General features: G+C 41.2%; 1 protein-coding gene across 1 annotated transcript in view; it reads left to right on the top strand.

Annotated features, from left to right (window-relative positions):
- The window catches only part of ANKS1A (ankyrin repeat and sterile alpha motif domain containing 1A), a 357,683-nt gene that overhangs the window by 144,275 nt on the left and 199,826 nt on the right, over positions 1–13,582 (top strand). Inside the window, exons 6-7 of the mRNA XM_066582735.1 lie at positions 5,199–5,300; positions 13,172–13,261. Of these exons, the coding sequence (XP_066438832.1) occupies positions 5,199–5,300; positions 13,172–13,261 (192 nt within the window). The remainder of the gene's footprint in view (positions 1–5,198; positions 5,301–13,171; positions 13,262–13,582) is intronic.

Below are 13,582 nucleotides of genomic sequence, written 5' to 3'. Positions count from 1 at the left end.
CCTTTTGCTGGGTCGCTGTCACTTGTTGCTGCTGGGCCAACGCTTGCTGTTGCTGCACGTTAACTTGCACCAGCTGCTTTATCAGTTCTTCCATCTTGGCCGTGTCTGGTTGCTGCGCCGTTGCAGCTTTCACCCAGGACATGACGGTTACAGCACTCTCCCGTCAATCTCAGTTGGACGGTTGCCCTTAGCAACGGTTCTCCAGCTGCTGCAGCAAAATGTCCATTAATTGGTGTATGTCTCTTTAAGACCGCTGCCCGCATCCAAACACCATATGTGAGGGATTAGCGTTTAGGATCGGTAGCAACCTGGGCATAAGCAGTCAGAGACAGTGACACTTGGGATAAAGTCTTTAGTCCAGGCTTCGCCTGGGTTTATTTTCAAGCAAACAAAGCAAAATACAGGCCTTTACTTCAGGCCAACAGAAAGTAAATCCTGCTCGTCTGAGCACTTACTAAACATGGAGCATCCCTGTCTACACACTGGTAACCAAATGGTATCTGCGCACAGCCAGCCAGGACTCTCAGACCTGCAAAGGTCTCAGCTCTCCTCTAGGCCCTGTAGGCCCAGGCTTTATAAGGCCTGGTACCAGCCTCACCTGGTACGTGGGAGTGGCCATCCCACCCTTCGCTTTGACCACTCCAGGAAAAGCCGGCCCGGATTATGCGGCTTGGAGCCACTTACACACTACAACGTGTCAGTAACTTAATGTTACTGACACCCGACTGCCGGCTTCCTCCACCGAGCCCAGGCTGCTCGGTGGCACGTATCTGCCCAAGTGCTCCTCAAAGCCTCATAGGAGAGCATCCTAGGCGAAATATATCTGCCCTCCAGCACTTTGCCGGTCACCTTCTCACATATGACATGAGATACTTTGTCAAATGTTTTACTGTAGTCAAGATATACTATATCCACTGCATTTGCCTCATCAACCCAGTCGGTGATTCTTTCATAAAAGGAAATTAGATTCGTCTGGCATGACTTGTTTGTTACAAACACATGCTGGCTCTGGTTAATTACTCAATTTTTATCCAAGTACTTGCATACATACGGTTTGATAATTTGTTCAAAGATCTTTCCCGGTATAGAAGTCAGGCTCAAGGGCCTATAGTTTTCTGGATCCACCTTCTTCATTTTTTTTTTTGAAGATGGGGACAACATTTGCCCTTTTCCAATCTTCTGAGACTTCTCCTATTCTCCAGGAATTTTCAAAGATTATGGCGAGTGGCTCAGCAATTACTTCTGCTGCTTCCTTTAGTATCCTAGGATGTAATTCATCTGGACCTTAAGACTTGAATTCATTTAAGTTAGCTAAGTGTTCCCTCACCATTTCTCTGTTTATAGATAGACTGCATTCTTTTATTCCCCCAATAGCACAGGGAAGGTCAGTTGCTGTTGCATCTACTTTCTGAGAGAACATGCCCTACAGTTTCTGCAGACCGCATTATATTCTTCTTTAGATGTTCCCCCCTCTTTTCATGTTCTAAATCTTTATGATGTGTGCAAGTTCTGTCTGTATTCATCCATCTTGGTCTCTAGATGCTACCCATTCTTCCTTCTTTTAGGGTTTGTTAATGATTGTGCTTTGGGAATCTCATTTCCCAATATTTCCCAATCTTATTGGACATTTCTGTCCTTAAGAACATCCAAATTCTTCCTACCCTCTTTCTGAGACCATTAAAATTTGCCTTTCTGAAATCCAAACTTGAGGTCTGAATTATCTCATGTCTTCCTCCCCTTTCCATTCAGAATTCAAGGATAGCATGATCACCGCCTCTTAAGGTCCCAGCCACCCTTACTTCCTCAACCATTCCCTCCCTATTGGTAAGAATTAGGTCCAAGATAGCACATCCCCTTGTTTTCTCCTCTACCTTTTGGAAGATAAAGTTGTCAGCAAGAGCGGATAAGAATTTCTTGGATTCATTACTTTTACCGGAGAGTTTCCCAACAAATGTCTGGATAGTTAAAATCTACAGTGATCACGATGTCATGCTTCTTTCAGAGCTTCGCCATCTGATGTAGATTTTGAATTGTAGTAGAGTGTTATAGAATCATAGAATAGTAGAGTTGGAAGGCCTCCAGGGTCATCTGGTCTGACCCCCTGCTCAGTGTAGTTTTCACTTAATCATACCTGACAGATATTTGTCCAAATGTTGGGATTCTTTCACACAACATTTTTCAGTATACTATGGCTGTATGTCTTGGTGTTCTGGTTGAATCACAGAAACTGCTATTTAGATGAAACACTGAACAGAACTGTAGACTTTAATGTGTCAGAGAGAGCATAATTGAAATCATTATTTTGCTATACTGTTTAGTACTTTAAAAAATGAGCAAAGTAAAGATGACCATGTGAAACAGAGGTATCTATGTCTCTGACTCATTAACCCCTTAACGCTAAAGGATGTACAGTCATGTCCTGCAGCGTTAGGGTATGTATGAAGGGAGATCGCGCAGCTGTTTCTTACAGTAGACACCTGGCGGCAACAGCTCTGATGAGCCCAACGTCCGATTGAAACTGTTAACTGCATTAAATGCTGCTGTCAATTTTGACAGTGGCATTTAAATCCCCTGAATATTGCACGGCCCCCCGCGATGACATCGCAGGGGGACATCCAGGTGTCATGGCAGCTGGGGGGCCTTCTGAAAGGCCCCATGGCTGTCCTGTAGAATGCCTATCAAGGCATCATTTCCGTGGGGTGGCTTGATAGACTGCCTGCCTGATCACATTATGATATATCGTGCTATGGCATTACATAATACTGCAGGAGCAATCAAAGCATCGCAAGTTCTTGTCCCCTCTGAAAATTAAAAAATAAAATTAACAAAAATACATATTTGGTATAGCCGCGTCCGTAAAAGTCCAAACTATCGAAGTAATGCATTATTTATCCTGCACGATGAACGTTGCCAGAAAAAAAATAAACTAATAGAACACCAGAAATGCACTTTTTTGGTCAACCTGTCTCCAAGGAAAAATGAAATAAAAAGCGATCAAAAAGACTTATGTATTCCATGAGCCCTGGCACAACTTTGTCGATGGAAAAATAAATAAGTTATTGCGCTCAGAATATGGCGGCAGAAAATTTAAAAAAAATTAAATGTCTTTTTTTTTTTGTACTACATTTATTTTCTTCAAACAAACTATATGTATGGTATCATAGTAATCATACTGACCCAAAGAATAAAGTTATTTTATTTTTGTTGCAGTTTGTGCACTGTAGAGACAAAACGAACTGAAAGATGGCGGAATTCGTTTGTGTTTTTTTTCATTTAACTGCACTTTGAATAGAAAGTGGGGGGAAAAGACCAGCATCATTAAGGGTTTTTTTTTTTTTATTTTCCATTTTTGAACCTTCACCTGTCTTGTTATCTCCCCAGCCCTGATGAATGTGGTGCTGGTGGTGGTTTGGACTTAATAAGACTCCTGGCTTATGTAAAGCGAGTAGCTTACTGTACTATACTATTTCCTTAAACGGACACAATCCTCACCTTTGAGCACCATAAACTAAGTTATGGCGCTCAAAGGTGCTGTAGTGGGGTATCCATGGAGGTATCTTCCATAATTACCAGATGCCCTGTTCCAACACTGTGCCGCCGCGACTTCAGCTCTCACCACCAGCGTGACTTTCTGCACACATACTTCTCATAGAGATGAATGGGAGGGAGATGCGAGTGCAGAAAAAGCTAACTTGCAGGCATGCACTGACTTCACGGGGACACCATGATGGAACATGCCACTTGATATATATGAAACACAGCTTCCTGTACTCCCACATTTGAACCCCATAGCTTACTTTATGGGGATCGAATGGATTACTGTGTCCATTTAATTCCCATTGATGTCAGTGGGAGTTACGGAAACAGCATAACAATTTCCACTCTGCTGTTTCTGTAAGTCCCGACTGCCGCAATTGACTCGGTCAGAGTTGATAATGAATACAGTTTTTGGCAATTCAGATGAAACCCCGAAACTGAAAGCCATAGAATAGTGAAAAACGCTGTGTGAAAAAAGCTTTAGGCTGCGTTCTCACAAGACTGAAATCTCGTGACTTGGCCGCACACACAAATCGTGAGATTTCCATGGAAGAGCCGCAGCTTCAAAACCCTATGAAGTTTTACAGCGGGTTTTGGAGCGGTTTGGCCGCCGACATTCCGATGCAGCTTTCTCTCCCCATAGAGAGGAGTGAGGCCGTAGCGGAAAAAAAGAATTGACATGCAACAGAATTGAATTCCGCGCCGCATGTTCGTTTCCGCCCGGCTATGCTGCAACGGATTGTCCGCCTGTGTGGACAAGATTTTTGCAAAATCTCGTCCACATGGCTGGCTAATCCCGGCATTAGGAGCCGCAGGCGGAATTGCCGCACGGTAAGTCCGCGTAGCAATTCCGTCCCATGTGAACGCAGCCTTAAGCATCTGATTCCGAATACATGGAATGAAGTAACTGGAATACCCAGAGAGGCTGACCAAATTGGGATTATTTACCCTGGAAAAAAGGCGGCTAAGAGGCGATCAAATAACTATGTATAAATACATGAGGGGAAAATACAAGGATCTCTCCCACGATCTGTTTATACCCTGGACTGCGACAGTAACAAGAAGGCATCCGCTACGTCTAGAAGAAAGTGGGTTTCATCACCAACACAGAAGGTGGTTTTTTTTACTGTAAGAGCAGTGAGACACTGGAACTCTCTGTCTGAGGACGTGGTGATGGCAAAATCCATCCCCCAAAAGGGCTAATTGGCTCCTGTCTTTTGTTTTTTTTTTGCCTTCCTCTGGATCAACAACATAGGAGGATAAACAAGCTGAACTAGATAGACATTGTCTTCATTCAGCCTTACATACTACGTTACTATGTTATATTTCTGATTCCTATTATTTATCATTGGTCAAACATGTGCATACACAGTGAAACAAAAAAAAAATTGGACACAATTATCTCTATCTGCAAACGTAAATGCTCTTTTCCCCAAATTTAACTTTTACGTATGTTTTGAAAGGCTCATGAAAGCTTTATGTCCATAGATTTGTGAATCTGGGACTTAAGAACAGCAGTACTATAATTTGAAGAGGTTCTTTGCTGTACTGCTAATCTTCATTATTTTTTCTTGTTTTTTTCACAAAGTTTTTCTTTTATGAGGTATAAGTTTTCACCAGCTTTATATATGCTTTTTATGTAAACTCGTTTCTCATGACAGGAATTGATGTCAACATAACGGACAATAAAGGAATGACGGCGCTTGACATTGTGCAGGAATTGCCGTCTCAAAAGAGCCAGCAGATAGCTTCACTTATACAGGGTAAGGCTTCATTCACACGAGCGTATATTGGCCGCGCTTTCACGCCCAGCCCATAAGCGCTGCCCAGTTGATGCATTGCTTTACAATGCATCAGTTCAGATGGAGATGTATTCCCGTGGTGTAAAAGCCCTCCGCTGGCGAAGATGGCACATTCGGCCAGGCGCTTTTGCGCCAGCCAGGAAAGATGGTTCAGGAACTAGATTCCTGGCCGGAATACGAAAAGGGATGGGGGAGATGAGTTTAGCAGTGTGTCTGCTAAACTCTAACTCCCTTCCCTCCTTCTCTCTGCCCCTTGCTGGATGTTTGCAATGGGAGGGGAAGAGGCGGGAGATAGTTACTAAGCTCCCACCTCCTCGCATTGCTGGCAGCCATAAATGGGCAGAGAAGGGGCAGGAGCTTAGCACACTAGTTCCCGCCACCTTCGCTTGCCGAGAGGGGCAAGAAAGGGGGAGTCTGTTTAGCAAAGCTAAACAGCAGATTTGTGTGTTATCTACGTGATTTTTGGTTTGCGCTGTGGCTACGCTTGTGTGAAAGAGCCCTAAGACAGCTGTTTTCACATATTTGTACATATAAGCATTTTCAGTTTATTTGCGGCAATTTATTTTTTAACAGCATTTTAACTTGAGCCAAATTATCATCATGATATAGGCATGAATGCACAAGTGCATAACTGTGCTATCTGTGCTGATTAATTGCATTGCAGAGCAAGTAGTGATCCAGGTAAAACATCTTGTTTATTAATTATGTTTAGCAAATGGGAAGAGGGGGGAATATCTAAAGAAGAACATAATGCGGTCTGCAGAAATTGTGGGGCAAATGTCAGAAAAGCTAATAATGAATTGAGGCATGCAACAGAGGCAAAAAGCAATAAAAAAGGATTTTGGGGTATGTCAAAAGCAAATGAAAAGTCAAAGATACTATAGGATGTTTACAGGATGAAAATGGTGAATTTGTTAAAAATGATGTTGAGAAGGCCGAACTTTTAAATTCCTGTTTTGTATCTGTTTTCTCTCAGAAAGTAGAAGGAACAACTACTGATCTTCCCTGTGCTATTCGGGGAATAAAAGAATGCAGGCTATCTGTAAGCAGAGAAATGGTGAGGAAACACTTAGCTAACTTCAATGAATTCAAGTCTCAAGGTCCAGATGAATTACATCCTAGGATACTAAAGGAAGCCACAGAAGTAATTGCTGAACCACTTGCCATAATCTTTGAAAATTCCTGGAGAACAGAAGTCCCAGAAGGTTGGAAAAGGCCAAATGTTGTCCCTATCTTTAGAAAAGGGAAGAAGGTGGATCCAGGAAACTACAGGCCTGTGAGCCTGACTTCTATACCGGAAAACATCTTTGAACAAATTATTAAACAGCATGCATGCAAATACTTGGGAAAAAAAGGAGTAATTAACCAGAGCCAGCATAGCATGGTTTTGTAACAAACAAGTCATGCCAGACAAATCTAATTTCCTTTTATGACAGAATCACCGAGTGAGTTCATCAGGCAAATGCGGTGGTATAGTATATCTTGACTTTTAGTAAAACATTTGACAAAGTATCTCATACCACACTTATTGAAAAAATGACCAAATATGGGATTGACAAGACAACTGTTAGGTGGATTCACAACTGGCTAAGTGATCATACTCAGAGTAGTAGTAAATGCCTGCCCATGTAAGAGGAAGAAAGGATCAAGTGGGGTAACACAAGGCTCTGTTCTAGGCCCAGTGTTGTTCAACATTTTTATAAACTATCTGAAGGGGGGAATTTATAGGAAATTGATCAGATTTGCTGATGACACAAAGCTAGGAGGGATAGCTAACCCTAGAGAAAGAGAGAGTATTTAAAAAGATCTACAAAAGCTTGAACACTGAGCGTCGATTAACAGAATGGCATTGAACAAGGAGAAATTTAAAGTCTTACATCTGGGCAAGTAAAATGTAAAAAAAAAACATACAGAATTGGAGGAATTTGGTTAAGCAGCAGTACATATGAAAAAGACTTGAGTATACTAATAGATCACAGACTGAACATAAGTCAACAGAAAGATGGAGGAAAAATCTGCTGCCTACTAGTATGTAATGTAAACCACGCTCAGCATAGCTGCAATATGCGATTACTTAGTGGGAGTGGGTGAGGTGAGTAGACTATTGCCTGATGGCCAGCAGTACAAATGGAGTTAGGAGTAGTCCTAACTCCATTCGTACTGCTGGCCATCAGGCATTGGTGGGTGGGTAAGGCTGCGTTCACACATGAAATTTTTTTCCGCAATTAAAAAAACACAATATGCAATGTGTGAACACAGCCTAAAGGTCCATTTAGACAACGATTATCGATCAAAATTCTCTCCAAAAGCCATCTTTGGAGCGATAATCGTTGCATCTAAACGCGCATCCATCATATACTGTTCACGCACCTTTCATTCATCGGTGATTTCTAGCAATTTCTCAGCGGGCGGCACTGATAACATTCTTTCAGCTGGTATCCTACTGGCAATTCTAGGGACACTAGTTGAAAGCTCTGAGAACAATGCAGCTGTTTGCATATACAAAGCAGCTGCTTTGTTCACGGAGCTATGGCGACGGTATTCAGCTTCACCTGCATTAAATCTTAAGTAGCTAATTAGCTACTTAGAGTTATGCAAAGATGATCACTCATACTGTTGTTTGAGCGAATTCTGAGTGATTATCGTTGCATGTAAATGGATCTTAAGCCTGTGAATTTCATTATACTGGTGGGAGGGAAGGCTGTGCATATAATTATACTTGGGAGTGGGACGGGGGAGCCTGTGCACCTAATTATACTGGATGCGGGATGGAATTATACTACAGGGAGGTAAATGTGAAACCTAATTATACTGTGAGGGGGGTATCTCTGGATGGAATTATTTTTGTAAATAGGGGCAGTATAATAGTTATATAGTTACATTCTTGTACATAGGGAGCAGTATATTAATAAGCAATTATATTAATTTCATTTTTGTGCATTGAGGGCAGTATTATAGTAGTTTTATTTTGGTACTTCGCAGTCGTAGTATAGTTTAAAGGGGTTGTCTCACGCCGAAACAGGTTTTTTTTTTTATTCAATAGGCCCCCCGTTCGGCGCGAGACAAACCCGATGCATGTGTTAAAAAAAAAAAAACGGGTAGTACTTACCCGAATCCCCGCGCTGCGGCGACTTCTTCCTTCTTCTTACTTACCTTAGTAAGATGGCCGCCGGGATCTTCACTGTGCGGTCCATTGCCGATTCCAGCCTCCTGATTGGCTGGAATCGGCACACGTGACGGGGCGGAGCTACGAGGAGCAGCTCTCCGGCACGAGCGGCCCCATTCAGAAGAGAGAAGACCGCACAGCGCAAGCGCGTCTAAAATCGCCAGAAGAGGCGATTTTAGACGGATCCATGGCGACGAGGACGCCAGCAACGGAACAGGTAAGTGAATAACTTCTGTATGGCTCATAATTAATGCACGATGTATATTACAAAGTGCATTAATATGGCCATACAGAAGTGCATAACCCCAAATGCTTTCATGAGACAACCCCTTTAATGTAGCTAATATATGGCTACCTAATATTGGCTGTAAAAAAAAAATAAAAGGGGGATTTAGAAGGAGAAGAAAGCTCCAGGCATTGCATACAGCAGGACTTATTTATTAGAATATTAATAAGTACCTAAATTTGGCGAAAATTTTAACATTTGATTCTAACACTTTTTAAGCCCTGCAATGACTTTCTCTTTATTCTTCTTGACTAATTATTCTCTAGTTTAGTGTTTTGCAAACATCCTTGTCACTATTAGTGGTATGAGGTGGTACTTGCAGACTGATAAGTCATGCTCTGCCAGTATGACAAATCCACAGGTCGCATCACAAGGTTTGCTTTGTCACCCAACACAGTCTTAGGAACAGGCAGCAGATACCAGAACAAAAGCCCGTTAGACGAAGAGAGTTGGACAGGGCCGCAGGAGGGCATCAACCCAGCATCAGGACCAGTATTTGCTCCTTTATGCAGGGAAGAACAGCAGCGGCACTGCAAAAGCCCTACAGAAGGACCTCTAGTAGGCTACTGGTCTGCATGTTTCTGATCAAACTGTTAGAAATAGACTCCATAAGGGTGGCGGCAAGTTGGACAAGCGTCCTGTAGATGGGTCTGTGCTCACAACACTAAACCGAACAGATCATTTAATGTTCACCAGAGAATACCAGAATTGACAGGTCCACTATTCTCTTCACAGAAGATAGCAGGATCATTCCAAGCACATGTGACAGACGTAAATAAGTCTGGAGACGTCTTGATGTAAGTTATGCTGCCAGCATAATCCTCCTGCACGACTGGTTTGGCAGTGGGTCTCTGGTCTTGGAAGGCATATCCTTGGAGGGTCAAACAAACATTGACAATGATACCCTTACTGCTAGGTACCAAGGTGAAAAGCTCTAAATCTTTGAAAGACCTTACACTGGTTCAGGACAATGCCTGGTTTCATGCGACCAGAGTATGTTGACAGTTCCTGGATGATGAAGGCATTAATGGCATTGACTATTCTTCATGTTCTCAAGACCTGAATACAATTAAGAACCTCTGGGACACTTTGTATCCGTGCATTAGCACTACAAACTGTCCACCAAGTAGCACTACAAACTGTCCAGGAGATCAACAATTCATTGAACCAGGTCTGGAAAGAGATTCTCCCCAGGATGCCATCTGCTGTCTTATCAGGAGCAAGCCCAGACATTGTAGGGAGTGCATACGAGGGGCTGCTGATAATTCTTTGGCTTTGTGTTCTTTTTTTGTTTCTATGGTAACGAATGTTACATGGCTGCTACGGATGACTGGTTTGAGGCACTACCGAAATCCTTTTTGCAAAGCTTACAGAACTTGGAATACCGATGTAAGAAGTGTGTTAACATCAGGGGAGAGTATATGGAATAAATGTAAAGTTTCATCTACCTATCTCGTTTCTTTCTGGGTAAAGCCAAAGTCTAATCAGCAGCCCCTCATACAAGCAGCATACACACTACTGAGTCATGTTATAAGTTGCCGTGATAAAATGGAAGCAAACGATTTCTGGGTGCATATGGAATCCAGCCCTGAAATTGCTTGATAAGTGTTGATATGTCCTTTATTCTCAACAAATTACACAATTTCTAAGAAAAAAAGACTTTCAACTTGAATCTTTAGTTCGAGATCCAAAGTGCAATTTAAAAATTCCCTTAATTTTTTTCAAAGCAGATATATGCTGATTTGTGTGCATCCGGTTAAAACTGGATTTTACTGCAAACTTCACGCTTTGCAGTGCAATGGGCGCAGTTTATGGCAATTCTGTGGATTTGAAAATGTGCGGTATGATCTTTAATCCACATGGTTTTAAATATTCAGTTTACATGAACTGGACTTTAAATTCTAGTAGGTGTTTGTTGCAGAATCTGCACCAAAAACCTACAACAAATTTGTTATTTCTAAATATGGGCATAGAAGAATCATAGAATCACAGAATGGTAGAGTTAGAAGGGACCTCCATGGTCATTTGGTCCAACCCCTTACTCAGTGCAGGATTCACTAAATCATCATAGACAGATATTTGTCCAGCCTTTGTTTAAACACTTCCATTGAAGGAGAACTCGCCACCTCCCATGATGACCTGTTCCACTCCTTGATCACCCTCACTGTCAGAAAGTTTTTTGGAATATCTAATTTGTGTCTCCTCCCTTTCAGTTTCATCCCATTGCTTCTAGTCTTTCCTTGTGCAAATGAGAATAGGGTTGATCCCTCTGCACTGTGACAGCCCTTCAGATATTTATAGACTGCTATTAAATCTCCTCTCAGCCGCCTTTTTTACAAGCTAAACATTCCCAGAACCTTTAACCAGTCCTCATAGGACATGATTTGCAGACCGCTCACCATCTTGGTAACTCTTCTCCTAGCTTTGTGCCGTCAGCAAATTTGATCAGTTTCCCATAAATTCCCTCCTCCAGATAGTTTCTTAAAATGTTGAAGAGCACTGGGCCTAGAACAGAGCCTTGTGGTACCCCACTTGATACATTTTGTCACTTGGATGTGCAGCCATTTATGACTGTTCTTTGAGTACGATCACTCAGCCAGTTATGAATCCACCTAACAGTTGCCTTGTCAATCTCATATTTGTCAAATGCATCTCATACCATTCTTATTGATAAAATTACCAAACTTTTATTAAAGTACTATATCTAACTACCGCATTTCCCTGATCAACCCAGTCCATGATTCTGTCATATAAGGAAATTAGATTCGTCTGGCATGACTTGTTTGTTACAAAACCATGCTTGCTCTGGTTAATTACTCCATTTTCATCCAAGTACTTGCATACATGCTGTTTAATAATTTATTCAAAGATCTTTCCTGGTATAGAAGTCAGGCTCACAGGCCTGTAGTTTCCTGGATCCACCTTCTTTACTTTTTTTTGAAGTTAGGGACAACATTTGGCCTTTTCCAATCTTCTGCGACTTCTCCTGTTCTCCAGGAATTTTCAGAGATACTGGCTTTTAGCTCTGCTTCTTCCTTTAGTAACCCTAGGATGTAAGTCATCTGAACCTGGAAACTTGAATTATTTGTTGGCAAAGTGTTCCCTCACCATAGGGTCATTCCATGTTAAGTGGACTAATGGTCCCTGCTCGACCACCTTCAACTTTGCTAAAATTTTTACATAATGTTCATATACCAGCTGTATTTAGTTCTGCAAAGTTTCAGCTTGGTGTATAGCTTAGTTGAGGCACCAGAGCATTTGCATAAAAGTAACTCCCTCCCCTCACAGAAGTCGCTTGGAGTTTGTGTCGCTACTGTTTTTGATCTAAGGAAGCTAACTCCCTGAAACACTTCATTTGGTCAAAATTTGTGTAGAATTTGACAATTTTACAAGGTTTTTACTGGCTTGGTGGCTAATAAGGCCCAAAGTGGCTGGTAAATGTTGTAGTGACAAAATTGTTCGCAAGTTGAGGAACCTATAACTTAAATAGCTTAAATAAGCTGGAATTTGGAGTAGTAAAAGCGCCTACCAAAGCTCTGTTAAACTGGCTTGTTTTTTGCATACATACTATTTTAAATTGGTAAAAAAAAAGTTATTTTGCTTTGTTCCGTTAGAAAAAACATGTTTTAATGTATCTGTTCCTTTTGTTTCATGTTGGTGTCTTTCCACTTGATAGGAAAAATTCAGTTAAAATAGTGGGATGAAGGTGGTGTATAAACACTATGTAAAACTTTCAGCAAAATTTAAGGTGGTAGAGCAGGGATGCTCTCCCAAATTGGGCCAGTTGGCATGGAATAACCCCACATCTCTTCTTATAGATAGCCTGCATTCGTTTATTCCTTCAATAGCACAAGGTGGTTGATCCAACTACTTTCTGAGAGAAAATGCATATAAAATGAGAATTTAAAAGTTTGGCCTTCATCATTTTTAACCAATCCATCATTTTCATCCTGCAAACTTCGTATAGCATCTTTGACATTTTTTTTTGCTTTTGACTTACCGCTATTGCTTTTGTCAGGGTATGCAAAATTGTGGTCATATTAGTGACCACTTTGACTGCCATATTAAGCTCAGAATTGTGTCTGTCAACCACCTTCAAAATCCTTTCCTTTTTTGGTGGTTGTCTTGCTCTTGCCCCTTCAGTTACCTATTACCACTTTAATTTGCACCAAAACTGGTTAAAATGATTCAGAATAGCTAATATGTTATTGAATGCTAAAGTGTTCCCTTCTTGTTTTTTTCAGCAATGTATATCAGCAGGGATATTTTCTTGCCCCATAAAAATGTGCTGCTGTTAAAATAGAATTATAGGTTGTATATGGTTACGTATACATTAATTTTGTATTCCTTATACTTTCTGTATTTACTTGTGTCTTAAAGGCCACAATTTAGTGAGATCAGCAGGAAAAGAATCTAAACTGCAATCCACACCATTGGCCAGTACATCCATTTGTATCGATTCTCAAGGGGGTAAAGTAACGTAAATTAAGTGACCTGTATTACTGCTTTTATATTTATTTACTAGATTTAAATTTAAAAAATCTGCCAGTCACACTATGAAAGTATCTGGCTGATTTTTCTTTTATCTGATTGTGTTCTTTAATTCATTGAATGCCCTTTTACACGCAACGATTATCACTCAATTTGTCCAAATGCCGAAAATGAGCGAAATGTAAAAGCGGCCATCATGCACTGTCGTTTGAACGATTAATTTTTGTTCACTTAAATTCCATCGTTCAGCTGCTGAAAGACTAAGCAAATGCATTCCATTTAAATGCATGATGCTTACCT

This window comes from Eleutherodactylus coqui, chromosome 1 (genome assembly GCF_035609145.1).
Source record: "Eleutherodactylus coqui strain aEleCoq1 chromosome 1, aEleCoq1.hap1, whole genome shotgun sequence".
In the NCBI taxonomy this organism is placed as follows: domain Eukaryota; kingdom Metazoa; phylum Chordata; class Amphibia; order Anura; family Eleutherodactylidae; genus Eleutherodactylus; species Eleutherodactylus coqui.
Note: the sequence above shows the minus strand (reverse complement) of the source record. Positions and strands in the feature narration are given on the sequence as shown.